We start from the raw sequence: 25,827 nt of genomic DNA on the forward strand, positions 1-25,827 counted from the left end.
TTCCAAAGCAAAACAAATTGTGGTTACTGTATTCATTTATAATGCTGCTAATCAGTACCGTTGACTTTGCCATATGAAACATAGTAGAATACCATTAGGAATTACAAAAATGCTTTGCTGTCTGCATTTGGAAAATGTACAATTTGGTAAGTAGGACATCATATTAGAATAACTGTGTTATCATCTGGCTGTCAAAGATTTAACTGCTGTATTTAAGATGCTTCTGTCCCAAGTGATTAGAAAGGCCAGCTCTTTTATCACTTGTCCACAGTGGTGGTTTCCCTGGGTAGTCTGTAGGGCCAGCTGTGTACTTGCTGGAGTAAAGCTTATCTGTCAGAGGCTCCGTCTCCTAGTTTCTTCCGGAACCTGCTACCTATCAAACCTTATTTCACATAAATGTACTTCAAAATGTACTTCTAAGAGATTTAACATGTAAATTTTAATGTTATCTTCATTTGCTTTAGAAATGTTAATTTACTTGATGAAAATCCGTAATTTCCATGACTGAATATTGCAGAATAAGGAACATCTTTATTCTGATGTTTATTCATGGCTTAATTTACAGGCAAAGTCTAAGTAAATTCAGACTTTGCTTCATACAAAAATCTGCTTCACTGATCTTTTTAAAGCACTGCAGTGAGTTTACAGTTTCTAAGTTTGGGGATTTTAGCAGTTAACACTGAACTTAAGCAGTAAAACTAAATTTTGTGTTTCCAAATATATTACCAGTATAAGCTGAGTAACAAGCAATAACTGTTAAATGTATAGCATGATGAAACACACCCAATAAAACAATTTTGATACATGTCTTCCCCTATTAAACATAAAAAAGATATTTATCCATGATTTTTGGTTACTCTGTAATGGAATTCTGGGATATTTTCACTGAGGAGTTCTCTCTGGAGAAAACAAAACTGCATTTAGGCTAAGCAATGGAAAAAATCATGCTGTGGATGGAATTTTTTAATGTATAGTCTGTGGCTTTGTTTATTCTTTATAAATGGTCATGATTTACTTTTTTAACACAGAAGATAAGGCTTTTTGCCTTGGCTCATAACTCATTTCAAGGCTCACAAGAGCACATTAAACTACAATAAACACAGGTATCTAAAGTACTGTCTTGTGAGGCAAATTATATAATGGGATTACCTTTAAAACTGTGATGAACTATCAGAATTAAAGACTTGTGATCATATTTCATAGTAAATGGAGGATGTAAGCTTTCACTATTTCAACTTGTAAACAAATAAAAAATTATGTTTTGCTTCAGATAGTTTTGGAAACTTAAGCTTTGTCTTGAATGCTGCTTTCAAAATTATCATTTAGCACATGGGGGCTTTACAGGAAGGGGAGACCTTAACACTGGCACAGGTTATCAGAGAGCAAGGAATCATGTATTCTTAAAAGTTTGCTGATAAGCACCAAATCAAAATGAAGATACTGAAACACAATGTATAACTACAGTGACCCTGTCATTAATAAGAACCTAATGGGGGTGTGTGTAGGGGGCAAATTATGAGTTTAGGTATAACATACACACATTGGGCTTCCCTGGTGGCTCAGAGGTTAAAGCGTCTGCCTCCAATGCGGGAGACCCGGGTTCGATCCCTGGGTCGGGAAGATCCCCTGGAGAAGGAAACGGTAACCCACTCCAGTATTCTTGCCTGGAGAATCCCATGACGGAGAAGCCTGGTAGGCTACAGTCCATGGGGTCGCAAAGAGTCGGATACGACTGAGCGACGGAACTGAACTGAATACACACATTACTAATAAAAAGATAAACAAGGACTTACTGTATAGCACAGGGAATTATCCTTGTTATCTTGTAATAACCTATAGGGAAAAGAACCTGAAAAAGGATATGTATATATATAACTGAATCACTGTGTTGTAACCTGACAATAACCTGATACTCCAAATCAACTGTATTTCAGTTAAAAAAAAAAAACAAAAACATCTAATATACAAAGTCTTGACTTGCCCCCTTAAAGAAATCTGCATAGAAAAGTTTGATTTACACCATATGTGAAAAGTTCATTCCAAGTATTTTACAGCAAAAGTAGGAAACTAAAATAGGTATCAACAAATCATTTTCTTCAGTTTTCTACAGTGAGAAACAGAGCATATTGAGCAGGCACACAATACTATGTGGATTTCAGAGTTAACAAAATATTCTAGAAACTTTACCTTGGTAAGACAGTCTTAATTGTATAATAGTTGTTTCTTTTGTCACACATTTTCAGTTTCACTTCAGACTTCAAAAGTCACTCAATGGATTTACATAAAAATCCCATCAATTACCAATATTATAGGTTAAAATTGTAGATAATCCATTCTGGGTTTCTACATACATACAGAAAGAGAAGTCACTCAGTCGTGTCCAACTCTTTGCGACCCCATGGTCTGTAACCTACCAGGCGTCCAGATCCATGGGATTTTCCAGGCAAGCGTACGGGAGTGGGTTGCCATTTCCTTCTCCAGGGGATCTTCCTGACCCAGGGATCGAACCCACATCTCCTGCATTGCAGACAGATGCTTTACCATCTGAGCCACCAGGGAAGCCAACTCTACATATAGAGTCCACATAATTTCTGTGGCTCTTAATATATTTAAGCTAAGCACTATATCACAGAGATATGACTGTGTTTTTGTATGTGTGTGATGCGTGTCTTGGTCTGTATGCATATAAAACATCTGTTGCCGTCCCTTTTTAAGGTTTTGTCACCACTGTAGAAGGTGTGAGATAACAGGGAAAATAAACTATCCTATTAACATATATTTTTTCTTAAACATTTTATTTATGGTGGTGATTCAAACTAGAAATCTATGAAGGAACGAAAGAGAGATCTTTTTAAACTGGAGAGGTAAAGCTAGACAGAGTAACCAGGAATCAGTTAAGTTTCATGGTATGATGTGCTCAACATACTGAAAGGAATCCAAAAAGGCATTCATCAATACGTTAATATAAAAGATAGAGAACAAGAAAACAGACAAACAAAAATCGGTATCTTCTTGCTATGAAGCAATAAGATATTGCTAAGAGACTGAGCACCAAAATGGTTCTTTACAAATTTCTTCCCTTTTATGGTACAAGTGATTTATTATATTCAAGCCTTTAAAAATGACGTGATACTCAAGATTCAAACCTTCTTTGCACCAAATTACATTTGCTGCTGCTTTTAAGAACAGGTTTAAAAGAAGTATTTATACATTATATAACAATAATCATATACAATCCACATATATAAAAAGGGTTGGTTTATTGTAGTTCAAATACATAAACTGAACATTCAAACATCTTAAAATTAAACTTTAGAAACAAAAAATTAACATTCAAATAGGAGTATAGTTTACAAGGAACATCCAAGAAAGGTAATTTGTTGTCTAATCCAGAATATTGATAAAGATCACTTAATGGTGAATAAAATGTGTTTAACCAGCAGTCCTAGTCTGGCCAACATGTTAGTTATGACTGTGGCTCCATACCTGAGAAGAAATTACTAAATAAATCTTCTCTTAGGCTAAACAACAAGACTTGGCCTATAATTCAAAGGGGATAATCAAAGCACATAAGTGAACAAATGAAACTATTCTTTAGAGACAAATGTCAAAGTATGTCCATTATAATAATCTTAGCCTCTGGAAGATAAGAATTCAATTTTCAGTGTTTTCTTCTTTTACCCGCTTTAAAAAACAAAATCAAAACAAAACAAACCCTAACTTAGGTTTTTTTTTTGGAATCTGTGGTATTTGCATCTTGCAAGTTCAAACCACAAATGCTCTTATGTCTTGCATGTATTATAACACTGCTATAAAGAACATCACCAAAAGTCACTGACTTCCACATCTCATAAAAGGATGATTTTTTAGCTTCAAGATTTTAGATTTACTAGAGACAGCCTATATTTGAGTATGTAAGTCAGTCATGCCATACAAAGAAAAGCATAAATATTTCCAAAGTATTCTCTGTTCAGAAACTGTTCACGGATGCTTCTCCTTCTGCTTATCAGATGGTTTTGCAATAGTCTGACTAATGCACATACATGTAAAAACCTGAAAACTGGCTCATGCAAGCGTTTTGAATGAACAGACACCCTGTGGAAGAGTATTCCAAATTATTTCGTTGATCGTCTTGTGGGCTCTGACGCTGTGGGAGGTGGGGGTGGACCCCGGCGATCCAGGTCATCCACATACGCCACAATCAGTTTACGCCTCTCCTCTGGCACACAGTCTAGTACTAGATACCGTTTGTCGTTCTGCAAAATTTTTTCTACGTCTTTCAGGTGCTGGTCAGATTCCTGGATTAGCTTTTTGGATCTGAAATAAGAAAAGAAGTCCAAGAATTACTTACTGCTGTTCACAGGTCTTTCAGAAATGAGCTGGAAATGTCCATCTAGTTCCTAATTGTGTTTCCATTTTTTTTTTTTTTAAAAGAAAAATTTCACTGCAGTGGTCACCTTTGTAAGTCGCCTCAGCAAAGACTCCAAGGAGTGAAAGGGCCTCAGAAGCTGAATTACCCTCCCACCCCTGCTGGTGGTCCCTCCAGATCAGGGCTGAGGGTGGGTGGGTAACCTTGCCCGTGCTGTACCTGTTCTGTGGATGAACAGAGGACTTCAGTCTGCGGGGCTGCCAATCCCAGCATCTTTCACAAGCTTTTTCACTTTCACATCTTTCACTAAATTAACTACAAAAATGTAGAAAGAAGTCTTACTTCACATCTAATTTAAAAGCCCAAGCTGATGCAAAACATTAAGGATCCTGACCAAAAAATCCAATGACAAAATCCTAAAAACCACACCCTCAGCACTATCTATCCTCCCGTGCATACCCTTCATTAAGATGTTTCAAATTTTTCTCTTAAAAGAAGAAAAGCTGGAGCATGAAACAAAAAATAGTTTCCTGCACACTGACTGCTAAGCGATATAAAACTGTTTTCCCAATGACAACTTGTTAGGGGGTGGGGAACTATTGGGTATGTTACAGCAAAATCTTGTTTTAAAGTGCTGATTTTATAATTTTGAAGTTTTTATTTAAAAGTATCCAGCAAATTGCTTTCATCTGAGAAAAAAAAAGCATTTGCTGAGTTTAAATAGGATGATTTCAAGCTTTAAAATGAACACACTAAATATTTAGTCTTCAGAGGAGGAAAGATAATTGACAGTGAAGGATTTTTTTTTTTAAGTCTCTTCATGAAATACAATTTTTATATATTTGAAAATACTTCTGAAAAAGCAGTGAAGTAAAAACAAAAGAGTGTTTAAAAAATAGATGGGTGGGTAACGCAAAATAAGAATTAACATCTGGGCCCTTTCTTTAAAAAAAAAAAAAAAAAAGGTAGATATGGGCTGTATTCAGCCTTTGAGAAAAGTTGGCTTCTTCTTATTCCTAAAAATTAACAATGTCAACATGTGTGTGAATGCAAAGTATGCTTGGCCATCAGAGTAGGACTAGTAAAGACAATGATTGGTGATATGAAACATTTCATTGCACATACCTATATGTTATAAATTTGGTCTCTTTCAAAAGCGTCCTGAAGTCAGCTTTGGCTGTGATGTATTTGTCTCTGATGTATTCTTCAAACTCTCTTTGTTTTTTCTGCAAAAAGACAGTAAGATTAGGGGGAAAGTTCCACTAATTCCAAAATTATTATCAATTATTTATTAAACTAATGGCCAGTAAGTCAAAACATAAAATAATTCAAAAGAAAAAAGCAGTAAGACACATTTCTGTTCATGCAACATTCATTAAAAGTAAAATCTGCAGCATACATTTTAAAGGTAAAAAGCAAGAATAAGAAACCATATATTAGTAGCAGCTAATATATGGTTTATGTTATAACCATATACTGGGGGCTTGCTACATGCTACACTGTGCTGAGGCTTTTATAAAATATCCCCTTTACCCTTCATTACAACTTCACCTGGTAGACACTCTTAAAAATACAGAAATTAAGGGTTAAATGTGCATTCCTAAAGACTGTATATCTTCAAGCACAAAAATAATGTGGCATAATTTATAATACTCAGAACTTTAATAAGTTCAACTGAGCATTTAGCTCAGTAAGTGAGCTTAGTAAGGGACCAGCAAAGACACACAGAAACTCTGAGCTTTAAAAAGGCATTATTAATTCTAAACAATCAGAGACTGACTGCATGGATCTCTCAGCTATCCATCTACCACTCTTTTCCAATCATGTATATTTTGTGGTCCATACATCTAAAATTCAATGGAGTAGGAGGGGGAAGAATATTAGATCATGGGCTTTTTGAACTCGAGACCTAGAGAAACCAACCAGGATGGAGAATAATGGGAAGAAGGAAAATATGAAGGCCGAGGGACAAAATGGATGGGAATAAGCTACTTTCCTTGACATCATTCACTAATTCAGACCCCTGGTGAGTTTTTTTCCTACACAGGAGTCAGAGTGTACCAGAATAGGGCTTCTACAAGGTTCACTCAGCTGAGGTTCCCCTACTCCAAAGTCTATGGGACATTAAGAGCTAGAGATCATGTTACGTTTTTCTGCTAGCATGGTTGTAAGGGTTAAGCACTTTTGGTAGCCTAGCACCAATTGCCAGCCTGAATATATCTAGTGGGACCTGACTATACAATAAATAAAAACTGTAGCTTCATTTAATCTCTTCAGTTCAGTTCAGTCGCTCAGTCGTGTCCGACTCTTTGTGACCCCATGAATCCCAGCACGCCAGGCCTCCCTGTCCATCACCAACTCCCGGAGTTCATTCAAACTCATGTCCATCGAGTCGGTGATGCCATCCAGCCATTTCATTCTCTGTCGTCCCCTTCTCCTCCCACCCCCAATCCTTCCCAGCATCAGTCTTTTCCAGTGAGTCAACTTGTCGCATGAGGTGGCCAAAGTATTGGAGTTTCAGCTTTAGCATCAGTTAGAAGATTCCAAAACACAGGTTTAAACCCAAGGATTAAAATTTTAAAGTTCCTCTTGTGTTGTCTTGCTAATATATCATACAAGAAAGAAAATATAAACTTAAAATTCAAGATTTATTTCTCATACATTTAAACACTATTCACTTAAAACCATCAACTTCATTTTAGTCAAGATAGTAGCGCTGCTGATTAACCACCCAATTAATATTTATAAACTAAAATTAAATCTCAGACAAAATTTTCTTACCCTGTCACTGGAGGAGAATTTAATGCACCGAGGATCTTCCTTAATGATTTTTTTAACTTCTTTCCATGTGGATGTTAAGGTAATCTTTGAAAGACAATAAAAAAACAGAACTGACTTTTCTTGAGGGGTGATACTGCAGCACATGCATACATCATATCACACAATGATCTGCAATCTCTCTTTAGGCCCAAGTATAATGGGACTAGTGAGGGAGAGGGAGGCAACTTTAATGCAATTTCTTTTTGTTGGCTTGCCACAAGTTATTTTCATGGCCATACTGTCAAGTCAAGGTGACCTATGACAATTAACTGCAAACCCTGTATCTCCATGGGCAATATCATAACTTCTGAAGAAACCACACCAAAAGAGATCAAACAGGAGCAAAACCTGCAGAGAGCACAAACTGCCAAACAAGGGGACTAAGGTACCAAATTGAAAATGGAGCAAAAGAAGGGATCTATTAAATCTCTCATCAGGAAGCATCAATGATCACACACAGATAAGAACATCTGGAATTACTAAGGGAGTAGATATGAACTTGGCACTGGGAATACAAAATAAAAAATGAAGTAAGTTCTAAATAGTACCATTTTACTTAAAAAACTCAGAGAAGAGCCATAAAACCCATGAACTTCAGTAATGGTTCTAAAGACAATGACATTAAAAATCACATCAATATTTTACTTATGGGAATTATTAACAAAGATTCATCCAGATTGAAACAGAAAAGCAGAGGAGTCTTACTGCAGAAGTTTCATCCAAAAGTTGCCTAAAGTGCTCCCTCTTCTTTTTGGTAAGTGCTTCAATGTGTTCATTAAAAAGCTTCTCTTTCTCCTCTCTTTCCAACAAGGATCCAGATTCCCAGCGGTGATCTTTCCGTAGAGTTCTCCGAGTATCAGACCAGGAAACATCTGAAGAACGTACCTAAAAACAGAGAATGCTATCACCTGAGACAGACTTCTTATATTTCGTCAATAAAAGACTCATTTATTTTGTTTAGGAACAATACACTTAGTAAAAAAAAAAGCTTCTGATGACTCCGTCTTAGCCAAGCAGTCACTGAAAATCTACTTCTTTAAAACCAGAAATCTCATCTCCCAGAGTACATCTAAGCTATGGGCTGAGAGGTGAGAAGGATGAAGAGAAGTTATCTCCCATAAACCATGGTCCCTAAGAACTTTAAGTACCTAGGTACTTTACTGAAGATCTTACCAACTTCTAGTAGTAGAAATGGATATATTAAGAGAGGAAACAGACTGTCTTACAGCATAAGCAGCTCACCAGACCAAAGAAAAAAAAGATTTCTTAAGGTCAAATTGGGACTTAACTATATCCTGGAAGTGACACTTGAACATACAAGCAGGAATGAACATCATTAAGAAGATAAGAAAACAGACAACGTGATAGCTCTGGCTGGGTCAGCAACCAGCAGAAAGGCATGCTTCATGGATAGCAATGGCATTACAAGGTAAATCACACTGCTGCCAACGCTAAGAAATATAGGATGCTGAAAAGACAAAAAAAAAAGTAATAAAGAAGAAAAATATAAAAACATTCATTTACCCAAAAACCAAGTACCTAAAAACATGTCAAGTGAACACTGAGCTTGACACTGGGAATACAAAATAAAAAAGAACTGCCAGGAGTAGCGAGGACCTTCACCCTCTTCAAGCAACAGGGAGAGCGACAAGAATCAGATGTGCCTTTTGCAAAGATTTCTGTGATTGCAATAAAGAGGATGAAATCTGGGGGAAGCAGAGGCAGGGAGAGAAAACAGGAAACAACTGTAACTGCACAATAAACAGAAAAAAGATCACTGAAAACACACCAGCAGAAGCAAGGGAAGAAATCAGAGGAAGCAACAGGAGTGAGAGGAGCCTTGTTAAAAGAAATAGTAGGAGAGACAGTGACAAGGAGGAAAAAGCAAGCAGAACAGCAGGGTGGCCTAAGGGCATTCACTGTAGGGACAAAAAACCCGACATACCTGAACAACCTGGGTAATACAGGAGGATTTTTTTTAAGTCCCATGCAAGTGTATGATGATTTAAGATGACTTCATCAAGGACAATTTTTTAAAAGCTCTGAGACTAAAAGATTATGAAATTTTACAAATACAAAACATCAAACTTCTGAAAATTAAATAACGGTTTTCCTATTCTATTGGTGTTAATACCAAGTACTCTATTTTAAAATACTTTATAGGTAAACGTACTAAATTATAACTTTCAGAGTCAATCTAAAGAATATTAAAATGTTCACTAATGAGGTTATATAAAAGATTTCTAATACCCAGTACTTTACAGAAAAAAGCAAAACAGTAATATATACCATATCAGACAGAAGAGCCTTGAAATTCTGGATAGCTTCTTCTCGTTTGTGCTGTTCTCTCTCTCGATCTATTTCTTTTGTTTGTTCTGAACGAGCCTTCTGAACCTCTCTTTCTCGTTCTCGAAGGCTTGCCTCAATGCGGGCTTGCCTTTCAAGTTCCTTTTCTTTTTCTGAGTCTAAATTCTGTAAAAGTGAAATTACCAACTCCATTAACATATGACCCCACAGAATAACCAGTTTGCCAAATACAAGGTTTCAAACCTAGTTTTTACCAAGAATATACCTAAACACTTGTTCCAAAATTAATTACTAAAGATTCTATTAGGAATACCAACAAGAAAAATTCTAAACCCTGAAGAAGTAGCAAATACCTTTATAATGCAATTAACAATTTTACTATTCCATGGTTACCATAAAAGTAAACACCATGGTTACCTTGGCTATTTTTTCAATGTACTGTTTGAAAAGGTCTTCTCTCATGGATGAACTATCCACCGCTTTGTAACGTGGATCACTTTCTACTTTGTCTTTTACTTTGCTCCAACGAGACTGACTGTCCAAGTGATGGTTAGATAGTAGTTCAAAGAAATCCGATTTAATCTATATTTCAAAACAGGTGTAAAGTGGGAGGAAAACAATATGCCATGAGAAATTCTTCATAAAGATTTACAACTAGAACAAAGCTCATTGACCTTAAAGATGAGAATAATTTGTTTAATGCATTTAAAGTGAAATTTTAGTTAAAAAAAAAAAGTATCACAACTGCTCTTTTATGAGAAATTAAAATTCAGGCTTATGAACAAATGGCAAAAATACTTCAGCATCAAGATGGTAAGAATATTTTTCAAAGTAGAGTAATACAAGTGTTAAAATTAATAGAGGAATTTGGAAACAGCTGCACCCAAACAGCAAGTCTATTACAAATCTGAAACTTAGTGTAAAAACAAAAAATAAACTTTTATATTTTGCTTTTAAAAAAGGGCAATGTTTTTACCTTTATATGTATAAGAAAACTATATAATTTCTATGGTCATAATTAGTCATTTCTAAAACGAAAAAACCTATATTCAGATTTCTTGCACTTTTTAGCCATTAAACAAGTATGCCTTCACCAGAATGTGTCAATGAAATTAATGTTCTTAACAAATTAAGTACCAAATTACTAACATTATACTAGAGATATTATATATCAATCCTTTAGTGTCAACATATGCAATACTTAGAAAGCCTCTTCCAAATTGTACTTTTTATTTTTTAATATGAGAAAAAGAGAATAAACAAGCATTTGTTTCTATGCACTTTGAGGATCCATTTTAAAATTCAGTCTCATTTAGGTTATTGTGTATTTTTACCAGCGAAGACATCTGAGGTAGCTAAACTAATTTCAGTAGAGGATTCTGACCATGTCAAGAACTTCTCTTCCCCATAGGGATTAAATATGCTGTCTCCCCATCTGACCAAAGGAATGAGAAATGAGGAATGGAAACAGAATTTCTGTGGGGGCACAAAATAAAATGAATCATTCCTTAGGTCTATTTCAACCCTCTCACTTCTCCCTGTAGCTTCATTTCTCCTGAAAGAGGATTAAAAGGGAGGTGGATGTTCTTTTTGGAAAACACTTGTAAGGTTATAAGAAACAGAGCTTCTGTATTAGAGAACTTTCTAAAAGAGAAGAACTATTCAGTGGATTTCTCCACTCACAGAACTCTGCTCTTGACTTTGTTTGGATTAATAAGAAATAACTCATAAACCCAGTATTTCTAGATAGCAATAATGAAACTACCTGATGTAATAGGTATGTAACAATTTTTCTGTTCATTTATCTACTTTGTATATGACACAATGAACACTAAATTACCAGAAGGCAAAATAAGCTGCAGCAAATAAAAATCTTTCTACACTATAAAATGTCAATTATCATTAGCAGCAATTCAAGACCCTATTGTCCCTATTTTCCTCTCTCTAAAAATGAAAGCATCTTACCAACTAAGCTGTTTAGTTAAAGGAGAAATAGTCTCCTCAGTCAAATGTACTATAACAAAAATTGTTTAGCAGTTAATTTGAAAGGGAAGAGAGAAAAATGCCAACTTTACAAAAGAATTAACCCCATTATGTGCAACTTCAAATCTGTTTTTCCAAAAAATAAATTATTTGAAACACTAATAAAAATTGATTAGAATAATAATAATAAATTATCAAACAAACAAAAACTCGAGGGTAGCTACTTTAGTAAACAAAACCGTCCAGTAAAAGTTTTAGGGGCATTTTAAAAATAAAACGAACTGAACCCATGAAAGTTACATGAAAATGATGACTGCACTCTAGTTTGAAAATCCCAACTAAAGAGTAAAAAAGTATTTCACCAAAAGTCAGTATCATTCATGAGTTTTGACTCAGCAAGTAAATTACCTTTCAATTACTACTATTCAGCTATGATTCGATTACCTGTTACAAAGACCAGTTAGGAATCATAAAAACAAAGAAATTCCAATGTATTAGTTTACTATCCAATAATACACAGTTAAAATGCAATTTAAAAATGTACTTCAGGACTTCGCTGGTGGTCCAGGGGTAAGGAATCCTCCTCTTAAAGCAAGGAACATGGGTTCGATCCCTGGCCTGGGAAGATTCCACATGACGTGGGGCAAGGAAGCCTGCGAGGAACAACTATCAATCCCATGTACCCTAGAGCCTTTGCTCTACAAGAGAAACCACTGCAATAAAAAGCCCACATGCCACAACTAGAGTAGCCCTCACTTGCTGAGTCTAGAGTAAGCCCATGTGAAGCAACAAAGATCCAGCACAGCCAAAAGTAAATAAATACTAAAAAAGAAATTTCTAATGTACTGCCAATATACTTCATAAGAATATACAGTGGCAGTAATGAAGATAAAACTTCATTAGCCAGATACTTCTCAAATTTGAATATAAAATATACATTTAAACCTCTACTTTCAAAACCTAGTTAGTAATTGACTTTGCATTCTTTAAATTGGCTAAGTTTCACTTCAGTAATTTCCTATTTTCCCCCCAAAATGTAATAGTTCAAGGCTAAACCTTTAGAGCTGATTGCCGAAGAATTGATGCTTTTGAACTGTGGTGTTGGAGAAGACTCTTGAGAGTCCCTTGTACCGCAAGGAGATCCAACCAGTCCATTCTAAAGGAGATCAATCCTGGGTGTTCATTGGAAGGACTGATGCTAAAGCTGAAACTGCAATACTTTGGCCACCTCATGCGATGAGTTGACTCACTAGAAAAGACTCTGATGCTGGGAAAGGTTGAGGGCGGGAGGAGAAGGGGACGACAGAGAATGAGATGGCTGGATGGCATCACCAACTCTGTGGACATGAGTTTGAGTGAACTCCAGGAGTTGGTGATGGACAGGGAGGCCTAGTGTGCTGTGATTCGTGGGGTCGCGGAGAGTCGGACACGACTGAGCGACTGAACTGAACTGAAGAACAGGACACTCTAAGACTTTAAGAACTGAACTGAAACCTTTAGAGAATTCAAATTTTACAATCAAAAGAAAACAAAGCTGAATAAGTTTATTTAGATGTAATGTCTATTTAATGTCTTATTTTAATTAACACATTCTGGACACAACTCTCATTACTTTTTAAGAAAAAAGACCCCCCCGGCAAAGTAATGTACCAGAACCACATGAAGCTAAAAGCACCACACAAGTGTAGTGAAGTGTTGCTTATTCATGTCTGACTCTGTGCGATCCCATGGACTGCAGCCTGCCAGGCTCCTCTGTTCATGAAATTCTCCAGGCAAGAATACTGGAGTGAATAGCCATTCCCTTCTCCAGGAAATCTTCCCAACCCAGGGATTGAACCCGAGTCTCCTGTACTGCAGGCAGATTCTTTACCATCTGAGTCACCAGGAAGATGCCAATTCTTTCCTCATCAGAGAATTACATTATCAGTAACTGAATAGCTGTCACACCGAACTGATTAACAGGACTCACAGCACAGAACTGTAAAATCTATTCACTTGCTATAAAAAAAAATAAAATAAAATAGCTACCAAAAAACATGTTCAGAGAAAGAACATCAGTTACAAATGCAAAAACATTCAATTTGTTTAAAAGTAATCATACGATTATCAGTTCAGTTCAGTCGCTCAGTCGTGTCCGACTCTTTGCGACCTCATGAACCAGTAAGTTCTTACTAAAAGTCAATCATAGCAAACAATTCATTGACAGGATTCTAATTCAACAAACAAAATGCTTATGTAAAACTCAATCTTCCTCTGAGAAGCACCATCATTTACTCCCTAAAAAGTTAATAGTGAAATGATTCTGGAAAAATCTACCACAAAGCATAATAAACTACATAATCAGGAAATTTCAGTTATTTCTGACAAAAGTTATTTCACCTAATACTGTTGTTATTTTTCAGTTAAAGAGGCTTCTTTTCAACAAGAGTGGTGTTATTTCTACAACAACATTTCTTAATAGAATTTGAAATATTTTAACTCTCTGGAATAAGAGGCAATTTTAAATGTCAAGAATAATAAAGCTTCAGAGGTTCTTTTTCTCCATTCAAAAGCACACAGGGTCACTGAAGAGAGCAGCTACGTGTTTTGATGGTTCACACACCACTGGTGCCACCTCCCTACCAGTCTGCCTCCCCAGTGGTGTGCTCCTCTTCATTTTTGACACCGCTATCAAATGACATTTGGAATTCATTAATCTTTAATAGCTGACCTTTAATTCTGATAAGCAATAATTCATATGTAAGATATGTTTACTGAAAGATTAGAAAGTTGCTAAAATGCTATCTTTTAGAGGGCAAAAATATAAAGAAGCTTTTTGAAAAATTTAAATGTTACTGCCTATGAAGAACCTTGAAATGTTAGCAGGCAAGCACCACTGAATGGCCTAATAACCAGTTCTGGATTTAATGGGCATCTTAGAATTAATAAAATATAAAGAAAATCTATGCAGTTTAGTGACATTACTAAATGTGCATTATGGAAGCGGTCACACACACACATATAAACTGTAAAAGTTAACTTTAAAAGCTAGACAGTAAATATGGATCTTGTTATTGGGTTGGCCAAAAAGTTTGTTTGGGTTTTTCCATACATATGATGTTACAGAAAAACCAGATGAACCTTTCAGCCAACTTAATATTTATGCCCATGAATGAGATTAGAAACAGCACCAGGTTAGTCCCTTCCCATTCATACTCCCGTCAATCACACCACTGGAACTAAAAACCTTCTTACCTTCTCACCTCTCGTCTTCGAATCTTCTTTCTCTTTCTTCCTTGCAGCTGCCACAAATTCATTAAACAAGGCTTCTCGATCTTTCATCTTTTCAATTGCTTTAAATCTTGAATCTTTAGCATGCTTGGCTGCAAATTCACTAAATGTAGCTCTGCAACAAAATAGCAAGTGTGCTAACTTTGGGAGAGCTATTTCTACTTAAAGAAAGGCACAGATTATATCATCTTCCCATTAAGAGATGCCAACAAGACAATGAGTCCCAACATCTACCAACAGAAAGGAGTAAAAGGGCTAAAGAGTGAAAATGTGGTTAGAGATCTGTATTACTATCAGCATGATATTAGGGAGACAGACATCTGAGAGCAAAAAATCTGTGTATTTCAAGAAACGTCAGAGTTCATTTAGTTCCACTCTCAGATGAGACTGAGTAATTCTTCCTGAATTAGCTCTCCCTCCAAAAGCAACTATAAGACCACACAAAATATATGAGGCAACTGATTTCAAGCACTGGACAACAGGTAGAGTAAAAGAAGCCCCATGGCCCTCTGCCTCAGGACAATTTCTCAACATGCAAACAGCTAGAGTCCAAAAAGAGTACAGTGATCCCCATGAGCTAGAAGCAGCAAAGATCATAGTTGGGGGTGCTAAAAAAAATGGCAGAGGAAGAAGCTATAGAAAGAAGGTACCCCAGAAAAATACCATTTAGAAATTCCCCATGAGTAAGTAGACAGCCAAGACCAAGCTATAAAACAGCACAAAAACTACTCCTTGTACCAAACTGCTGCATGCTTAAGAGTAAAAAAGAGACACTAGACACTGAGAAGTGCTGGAAAAAGAACAATATGAGGACAACAAAACCCACAAAAGATCCACAGGGAGACAAAGCTGGAACTTAGACAAAAATAATTCCCACTTTCTGAGACTCACAATAACAGCATAAAATCAAACCTAAAATTAAAGTGATCAGCCTATAAATGAACTGCCTGCTAAAACAAGAATCTACACTCTTGAGAAGATAATAGTCTCTACCTATTATTCCACAATTTTCAATATTCAATTAAAAATCACAACACATACAAAGAAACATGTGATTCACAGGGAGAAAAAAAAACCTTAAGCAATAGAAAGTAAACCAAGATACCCAGATGGTGTTTGAGGTATAGATAAATCTTTTAAACTACTATAATTATATTGGAAGAATTAAATAAAAATATGATCAAAGAATTTAAAACATGATCTTAGCTTCAGCAGAGATATGGAAAATCAAGTCTATGAGGGACAATGAAACTAAGTATTAAAGAACTTCTTCCATGAATAAAAGAAGCATTTCTAAAGCTTTCATATATTTGGATATATTTCAATATCTGAAGCTTTTCACCTTATTATATATAGTAAGAATTCAAATGCTCCCATGTTTAGCTTATTTTTAGGGGTGAAAAATAACTTACTTTTCCCTTTAAAAACCATCTCTCAATACAAATATAAAACACTTTATCTCATGTATTAAAACAAAAATTAAGTCTAATAAATCTATTTTCTTTTCATGATAAATTAGGTACCCTACTTTATAATTTTAAGAAAAAATATTACTATGATTAAAGAACAAACTTCTTAAAAATGTAAAATCAATGAACAAGTGAGAATTCAATTATTTAATACACATTTCTATTACTTGAAATAGGTTTAAAAAAAAAAGGTAGTAATTTTTTATCAGAACAGACTAAAATGAAGTTGTAGCATTAGATTCCATAGAGATGTTTTCAAATGACTCATCTTTTAACTCCAAAAATGCTATTGCAAAGGATTTATAATAGCATTTTGCTACATATTTTATAACAGACATGATATAAAAGTTCTTTACAGAAAAAGAGTGAGGTGGATAGTTTTTGGTAATAATGGATGAGAAAGAGTATAATGACTCGAAGTTAACCACAGGAAGTATACCTGAAATTTCCAACAAAAAAGAAAAAAAGACATAGAAGAAACAGGCACTAAAGTTAGGTAATTCTTCCCCGTCATTCTTTCCCTTGGAATAAACTCCAGTGGTTTAGAGTTCTGTGCTTGTGCTCTTTTCCCAATTCAAAGAAAGTCTATGGATGGTATTTTCTCAACTTTATTAAGTTTTCCTCTTTGTTTCCTACTTACTGAAATGGGTCCTAATCTCTATGCTAGTGTCAAATGCATCAATTTAGCAATACAGCCCAATGTCCCAAGTGCTAAGACTTCTAGTTCTGTGCCTGATGGCTTTACTTTCTGATATAACCTGCATAGTAAAAATCACTCAAACAATTTTATCTGCCTCAAAAGAATATTAGTAGGGTACTGTGATACAGCAAGATTTAACTTTTCAAATCTACAAAAGAGAAATGTCATTGGAGTCTCAATTATTCCCCGATCCATAAAGGGTTTTTATGGATATATTTTGCTGAATCATTTGGAAGTAACCTGTAGACATCATGAGATTCCATCAGTAAATATTTCAGCATGTATCTCCTAATAGTAAATCCTTTTCCTACCATAATTACAATATCCAAGAAAATTACTAATCTCTAATATCATGTAATACCAATTCAACTACCTTCCAAAAAATATGAGTCACAACTACATGGAGCCATGAATTTTTACTCTTTTGATTAAGAAAAAAGTCCAAGATCTCCTGGAGAGTCTGAAACTCTTATTACCCTTAAACAGTACCATTTAACCCAGAGATTCCATGATTCTACCCCATAGTTTCAGAAATCCTCCATATTCTGGGATATTCACAGCAATTTAAAGTACTGCAATCTAGCTGAAATTCCACATTCACTCAGTGAACTGACCTAATGTATATAAATCTTACTTTCCTTAATCATACTGGCTGTTCTGAAGATTGAATGTGGTAATACACACATAACATATGCATGTTACTTTAACTGCATATATGTATAAGTTCATATATCTAAAATATCCAATAATTGATGATATTATTATAATCCTAAGCACATTAAGTTTAAAGTATCTCCTTTTCTTCAGCCATTACATATATTCAATATATATTAACAATCAATTGGAAGTGTCGAACAATCATCAACACACTTAGAAATTTTTAAAATGAAAGATCCTACATTATTTCAAATCAATCAAAATAATGTCCCTGCTCTGCAATTTATTATCATTTACCAGTTTCAGAGAAAGAAACTTATTCTCAAAGAGAATCTTTTAAAACAAGGTACCTTCTTGAAAACCAGTGCCTCAGGTACCAGTACCAGGAATCCTCCAAAGAAAATGTATAAGAAAGAAGATTCTTGGAAAGCCAGAAATCAATAATCAAACAAGGAGCTTTTCATGTCCCCAAATCCAAAAGACCTATATACATATTTTAACTGATCTAGGAGAAAATACATACATGCTTTGATATTTAACAGTAATAAACCATATACCTCGGATTAAATTTTGCTTCCTCCATCATTTTTTTGAAATCTTCCTTGGCTTGCATTATTTTGTTTTTCTTTTCCCTGCGTTCTTCCTCTGCCCTGGTCTTTACATATTGATCAAATACCTATTACAAAAAAAACACAAACTGATGTTAGTCTTTCATATTGGTACTCTAAATACCAAACTACAGAATCTATGGGGAAAAAAATGCTATGTCGATATCTGACTCAAAATAGGAAAAGTATATTAATTATAGGTAACTCAATTATATGCCAATGATCTATAGCAAATCTCAACTTTAAAGCTTCAATTGACAGAATTACACAAGCATACAAGTCTTGTGTTTAGTCTTTCAGAACTAAAAAGTTACAAGCCCTTTTCCCTGTCTACAAACTGAGAACAGGTTTATTTTTAAAATTTCAAGCAATATAAACAGTTAAAGAGAAATCACAGTCTTCACAAATCCCTTTTAGAAAAAAACATTAACAATATGGATGGAATCTATACTGGAATTTTATTTCTGTGCTTCTCTTTAAGATATCCAAAATGTAATCATGCTTTACATATATTCTATGTAATTTTTCTCCATTTAATAATGTACAGTCACGATTATGAACTGAACATACATACCTATTTTCTGCTTTCTTGGAACAACAATAAAATGACTATAGAGGATATCCTTTTTTAAGTTACAAATCAGTAAGAACAGAGAAATGGGGGGAAAAGAAACAGCAACTCTGGGAAGTTGGAAAGCACATGGGAAAAAAAAGAAAAGCACATGGAAAGGCAATAAAGGATTTGGCAGACAAGAGAAAGCTGACCCTAAACCAGTAGTAAGGAAACCAAAGAAACCAATTTTTAAAATTAGAGACTCCTTCACTAGCTCAAGAATTGATGGCACCAGATACCCATGAAGTAAGGACATAGTACAGCTATAACAAAGATTTTGAAAAAGTAGTTTAATCACAAGAGCCTCCTTGCCAACTTTATGTATCTGGGGCACTCCTGAAACTCAGTAAAAGGCAAGGAGTGATTTTAGAAAGCAAAGGTTAGCAAATCACAATCTGTTGGCCAAATCTGGCCTGCTGCCTGTTCCTATACAGCCCAAGAATAGTTCTGATTATTTTTAAAGGTGGGAGAAAAATGGAAAACTTAATTACACATAAAATTAAATGAAATTCAAATTTCAGTGTCTGCTCATTCCTTTACATAAATCTACAGGTGTTCTCACATTACAACAGCAGAGTTACATACACAATCATGACAGAGACCACATAGCCCACAAAACCTGAAGTATTTATTATCTAATGCTTTATATTAAAATTTTGCTGACCCTTCCTCTAAAAGGCAAAACCATCTCTGGACTGGGAGAACATAAGTTAGGAATGAGGCGTACTAGACTGAGAAAACATACCACATTATCAAGACACAGTCCTTATCCAGGATCTCACTAGCCTAAAAATGACCTGCTTTAGAGGATCTCAACAAACCAGCTGAAATCATCCCACAGCAGGGCAGTTTTCAACCTCAGCACTGACCAGACCATGTCCAGAAGCATCCCTGGCCACCAGATGCCAGTAGCACTCCCTCACTGGGGCAAACTAAAATGTCCTCCAGTGTAAAAAAACCCTGGTTGAGAACCACTGTTCTACAGTAAAGCCAACAATCGTAAGAGCCCACCCAGATGCTAAGAGAGCCCAAAGAGCATTTTAGTGCCTTGTTCTTAACCATTAGCACTCAGGGTCTACAAAGCAAACTCTCAAACATGAAAGTCCCCAGGTTTATGGTAGGAAAAGACAGATGGTAAAATAATTTTAGAGAGTTCTGAGTGCCAGTGAGTGTAATGAAGGCAAAGAGGTTAATCAGAAGGCATCTGGACAAATATCTGAATGTAAATGATTTAGGAAGCTATGCAATCACCTGGAGGAAGAACACTCCAGGAAGAGGGACTAGTAAGTACCAGAATATTCCAGTACTGGCCGAGGAGTATCAGTGTCAGTGTAGCTAGAATAAATGAACATAAGAGGCTTGAGAAGTATGCAGATATGAGTATACAGAGAATCTTACAGCCATGGAAATTTTATTCTAACCAAAATAATAAGCGGTGCACATTTTTCAAGCAACAGAATACTGCCTTAATTTGTCATTTAAATTTTAAGATTAGTCTGGCTGCTGTGTGGAAAAAGAACTTGACTACAGAGGACAAAAAGAACGGAGGAGGCAAGGAGTTCAATTAGGCACCACAATCAGAATATTTTGAATTAGGGTTTAGTGAGGGAAATGGCAAATAAGAGGTTGGATTTAGAAAAGATTTTGGAGGTAGATTGTGCTGATAAGACTTGAAATGCAGTGGGGAAAGAAAAAAATCAAGGCTAATTTACAGGTTCTGATACGGCCATCAACTGAGTGAAAATGAGACCATCACACATGAAGAGTTTAAAATAAAAAAGACTACTGTGCGTGAAATACAGGTGTAAATACATATGGAAAGTCATGTCTTCCTATTACGAGTCTCAAATACATTTCTGACACAGTGTAAACTTCCTCTTTTCATAAAAAGTCTATGATTAGACCTCAATTATTCCAACCATTAAATTATAAATATGAAAGATGGACACTACTTCTATCAAATGAAACTGTGTACCTCAACAGCACTATAGCAAGTGGTTCAACATACTCAACGTTTTACACAGATCAGGGTCAGGGTGGTCCAGGTAACTGAGAAACTATAAAAGTTCGCAGTATGCAATACTTTAGAGGAAGCATTCACTATGAGATATATGTCACTGAATCACAATGGGAATAAGGCAACTCTAGTTCTTATAATTCTAGTTCAGTAGAGACCTGAAGTGTCCAGTAAGTTTATTATGAAAAGACATCCTAATAGTTGCCACTTAACAGATGTATATGTAGAGGGTGTAAGATAAAAACATGCTGAGTCTTGTCTATCTACAATCCAGATACATATACATGTATATACTGACACATAATAGTTGGGAAGGGTCAAATATCAAACACTGGAACTATCAGTTGGGAAGAATTGTAAGTAAGTTTTATTCCTTTCTACTCTTCTGTATTTTGCTATCTTGCTACCTTAAATTTGCATCATTTGCCCAGTAAAAATTAATAAATGTACATGAGTTGATTTTGAAACCTTGGTATAACATAAGTATATATGAAACATAAGGACAAAATGTTCATAAGGCAAAAGCCATGTCCATAATGGCAAAAATATCCAAGTATCTCTGAGGCAGAAATGTCCATAGAAGGTCACTAAGGTATGAAACAGTTCAAATTTAAAAGTTATGCTGGCAAGGGATATACATTTCTTACTGTTATTTTCATTTTACCTGTTTTCTCTCTTTAGGATTAAGCAATAAGTACCGAGGATCAAAAACTATCTTGTGCAACTCCTTCTCCCATGTTGAAAAAGCAGACACCTTTAAAATAAAAAAATGTATTGCCTCATAAATTAAGTTGGCTCTAAAAACTGAAAGGTCATATAATTTTGCTTGAAATCTACGGGACGTCTACTTAAAAAGGACACATAATAAAAACCATACTGCAGTTTCCATCACTAATAAATGACAAGCAGTGGGAGGTTAGGCAAAAGCAAATTTCCACACTAATTGGCTCTGAACATTTCTATATCATATAGAAATAACACACTTAATTACTCATTAAAATAACCACTACTGTGTGACATTTTAAAAATCAGTACATCAGACAAAGCCTTGAAGATGTGCATTTTGATTTCCCAAGCTTGCTCTAATCTGGTGAACAATGTTGTGATGTAAAGTTGAACAATTTTACTTACTCAAATGAATCTGTGAATATAATCAAAAGGTTGAAATCCCTTCTCAATTAAGCTTCATTAATAGTTTTATCATAAAGTACCAGTACTCCTTTAACCAAAAGCCATTCTGTAGATATTAAAAGAATCACATTTACCTTACCTATCCCGAGTAGTCCGCCATTCTGTAATGTTAATACTCGTCATATTACTCACCAAAATTTAATGACCCAATAAATGTTAAATGTTATTTGTACTTAAAAGGATAATAAAATGGCATTTAGTTAAAACATAATATAATTAGCCAAGAAAACAGCTATCTGAAAAAGAGCACAGTGATTTGACAGGCTTCCCTTATCCCGCCCCCACGACATGAGCACTAACCTTAGATTTGACCTTTTAGCAAGACATATTTATATTACTTATACAAAACAGAAATATCTCCCCCAAAGATTGTTTTCTGACCCCTCTCTCTAGCAGCATGTCCTTGAACTGCTTCATTCGGGCCTCCAGAGGGACAATGGCCCTTTCTCGGGCAGCTTTAATTTCAGCTTCCATGGCAGCTTCTTTCTCTGAATCAATGTCTTTATTATCGTCTCTCCTATAAAAAAGAAAATACAGGCATCAACTGACAAAATATTAATAAATAATCTTACTAAAATCTTAAAATCACTGGAATATTCAAGACTCACTACTGAGCAGAATATTTTTGGCAAAAACAAATTATACTCAGCTTTTCAAATCAATTCTAAGGGATAAGCAACTTTCATTATAATAATAAAGTTACAATGAGCTTCTAATGATGTTACAGTGGCTACATTGTTAGGAAAGAAAAATACCTTTAATATGCTGTCTCTCCCTGATACTACTTGATACACAAACGACCTTACTTAAAAACAAAACTTATCCAATATTGCAATAAAACTCTATGTGTTAGAATCAAACAGCACAGAATATAATTTTTAGTTCTTGAAATGATATAGGAAAAACAGTATTTTCCAAAATGTTTTTACATTATAAATGCATACGATTTTTAATCTAATAAAAATTGGTAAAAGTCTTACTAATCTCAAATATTTATTTTTAAAATAAAATATCTGCAAATTTGGCCAAGTGGATATGTGAGATATATACCTTACCTACCTGACATTTTTTTTACTCACTTTCTGGGTGATAAGTTGAGATTTAAGTTGAAGGACAGGTCCCAGAGAGCAACATAGGCCCCGGAGTAGTTAGGTGGAATTAGAACTGTTCATCAATGACTAAACTACTTCTTGTTTCTCCAAAAATGCACCTCAGGGCTAAGGGCAACCCTGCTGCTGTACAGTACTCAGGTGAGATTGTGAACATGAAATTAAGTCACCTCTCAAACATCTGCCCTATGAAAAAGGCCCATTCATGTGAATAATCAAAAAAAGTAATTCAGTAATATTCAGGTGTGTTTAAGCAGATCTTCCATCTTAATTTCGATCTGCTTTGTATACAAATAAAATTGGTTCATATTTCCTGCATAAACTTAAGAGAATTAGGAAAACAGAACATCAGGAAATTCAAAATCATGCTACATAGGGAAATGAAGGTAGCCCAGGAGATTTAAATGGAACTAAGGCTAAGCCCACAAATATGGTGAGAGGTATGTAGCAATTTAGGGAATGAATCAAAAATAGAAGATATAATCCGTGACCTGCAGGAACTTAGCGAGATAGTCTGTGACCTAAGATATGCACAAAACAAACAGGTAAAAGCAATTTGCCAAACAATATACCCTCTTATAATAATTTATTTAAGAACTATTTATATAAAGAGTTAAAAGACAAGAAATACAACTAACGAAAACAAATAACCTTTACAGAATTATACTAAATGAAAATGTCACAATACGAACTATCACTATCTATCTCAATAAAAGAAATAAAAGAAAAACTAAGCCAGGAAAAATAGGCTTTTAGCTTTGTACCTAAATAGAGAAGCTCGGGCAATCCACATAAAGGACTTCTTTGACATTCTCCTGATAAAAGCAGTTAAAAACCTTACAGAGTTGTCTATAAGAACAAACAATTAAAAACAACCTAAAAGTTTAACAATGTAGGAACATCCAAAATCATGGTACATAAACAGAATGAATACAGTCATTTACAATAATTAAGAAAATAAATTCTTATTCTAGATTTTTAAAAGAACACAAATTCAGTTGATTACAACTAATAAAAAATACATTTGGTCAAGAACTAAAAAGTCAACTGTAAAAATTCAAACAGCTGTTGTTACTGTGGTCAATTATGAGTCACACTTTAATATCTTAATTTCTTTAACAATGTTGCCAATAAAGAAACTTTTTTTAAAAAAAGAAACACCCTTAACAGGGGTTATCTTACTGATTTCTTTGCCATAATTTGGCTGCATTCAATCTGTCCTCAGATAAGGACTATGATAAACCAATCGATAACAATGTCTTCAAACTTTCCTTCTTGCTGCTAAATAATGGTCCCATGCCTCCCCCACTCATATACAAACACCTTCTACTCCACCCATTCACCCCCATAATTAGTAACATTCATATTTTACTGCACACTGGTCAAACTAAGGCTTCCATTTATACCACTCTCTTTCTCTCAGAGCACTTTCTAATAACAACAGCCTCAGGGGTTCCTTCTTCAACAAGTAATGACCACGGATACAAGGACTAAGTGAAGTGACAAGTATATAAAAAGAGAGAGAAGTCTCGGTCTACATTTATCAGATTTTTGGAACAGTATCTGTTGGGGTCTACATTAGGAAGGAAACTGTTTTTATAAAATTCAGGTGTAATGAATTTCTGAAAACAATTTATCATAATAATGTCATTTGGCTTCATAATACATATTTAAATAACCAAAACTCTTCCACATCTAGAAACAGAAGGGACACCATTTCTACATCCTAAGGCAAGGCTTAGTAATAGGCCTAAAGAGAGCAATCATGACTTCTGCCTCCTAACACACACATTACCTGTCCCAATCATGAACTGATTGTAGCCTAATCATCTTTTAAAGGTAAAAATCTACCTAAATTACATAAACTATAAGTATTACTTACTTCCGTTTTTTGGCTTTAACAGGTTCATCTTCATTCATTTCTTCCATTAATTCTTGCTCTTCTTTAACTATAAGAAAATTTAACTGTCAGAATAAAAATAAGCAAGCAACAATTTAAATATTTAGGTATGAATCCCTCTGCTAACCACTACTGGAACACTTGTGTCAGCAGTATTTTTTAAAGCTGCAACTTATAGCTCACTCACTTGCACTCATAGAGAACTGCCACTTTTGGATGGACAGCATTGTTGGGGTTGGGTGCCCTGGCAAAAAAAATTTTCAAAAATTATTAATAGTTACATGTACATATTATATAATCTTTTCTTTAATAAAATTACTTCTTAACTATTTATATATCTATAACACTTCTTTATAAAACATTAAACAAATCATGATAATTCTACAACTCCTCCATTAATCTTCCCTTTACATTAAACTTGATTCATTCTGAAATTTTTATTAACATAAAATTTATCAAATGAATATTGTATTCCTTTATCAAATAAATGAATAAAACCCTTATACCTTTTGCACCAGGTAGACCAAGTTCCAATAATTTGGAAATCACTAGCAAGTAGAAAGTGTTAGTACCATGTGTATACATATAATCTATGAAGCTTTCTCAATTATTATAAATGATATATCAGGATTTGTTTCAACTAAAGTATTAAATGAGTCATTTATCATGCTTCTATATGACATAAAAGGTTTTTTAAAAAAACACAATCCTATCAATACCATGGCAAATTATCAATAAAAAATGCAATAAAAATTATATATAAATATTTATATTTATTATATGTCTTATATATTGAATGGCTGTCTGAGGGTAA

At 34.7% G+C, this 25,827-nt stretch overlaps 1 protein-coding gene across 9 annotated transcripts in view; it reads right to left on the bottom strand.

Moving 5' to 3' along the window:
* Window positions 1–2,776: 2,776 nt before the first annotated feature.
* TCERG1 (transcription elongation regulator 1) overlaps window positions 2,777–25,827 on the bottom strand; it is a 53,226-nt gene continuing 30,175 nt past the window's right edge. For 4 of the 9 annotated variants that reach the window (XM_055429237.2, XM_055429235.2, XM_055429232.2 and 1 more), the window contains 13 exons: window positions 25,201–25,257; window positions 24,996–25,062; window positions 23,878–23,928; window positions 22,386–22,521; window positions 21,478–21,567; window positions 18,133–18,251; window positions 14,714–14,864; window positions 9,914–10,078; window positions 9,479–9,661; window positions 7,895–8,074; window positions 7,151–7,234; window positions 5,495–5,595; window positions 2,777–4,317 (listed from right to left, as the gene is read on the bottom strand). In XM_055429237.2, the coding sequence (XP_055285212.2) occupies window positions 4,116–4,317; window positions 5,495–5,595; window positions 7,151–7,234; window positions 7,895–8,074; window positions 9,479–9,661; window positions 9,914–10,078; window positions 14,714–14,864; window positions 18,133–18,251; window positions 21,478–21,567; window positions 22,386–22,521; window positions 23,878–23,928; window positions 24,996–25,062; window positions 25,201–25,257 (1,586 nt within the window). In that variant the 3' untranslated portion in view covers window positions 2,777–4,115. Of the gene's footprint in view, window positions 4,318–4,588; window positions 4,685–5,494; window positions 5,596–7,150; window positions 7,235–7,894; window positions 8,075–9,478; window positions 9,662–9,913; window positions 10,079–14,713; window positions 14,865–18,132; window positions 18,252–21,477; window positions 21,568–22,385; window positions 22,522–23,877; window positions 23,929–24,995; window positions 25,063–25,200; window positions 25,258–25,827 lie in introns of all 9 variants that reach the window. The other 5 variants (XM_055429238.2, XM_055429236.2, XM_055429234.2 and 2 more) reach the window with 2 other exon arrangements.

The sequence above is a fragment of the Moschus berezovskii genome, chromosome 8, assembly GCF_049115385.1.
Source record: "Moschus berezovskii isolate FMDL1 chromosome 8, NW_MosBer_1.0, whole genome shotgun sequence".
Taxonomy (NCBI): Eukaryota; Metazoa; Chordata; class Mammalia; order Artiodactyla; family Moschidae; genus Moschus; species Moschus berezovskii.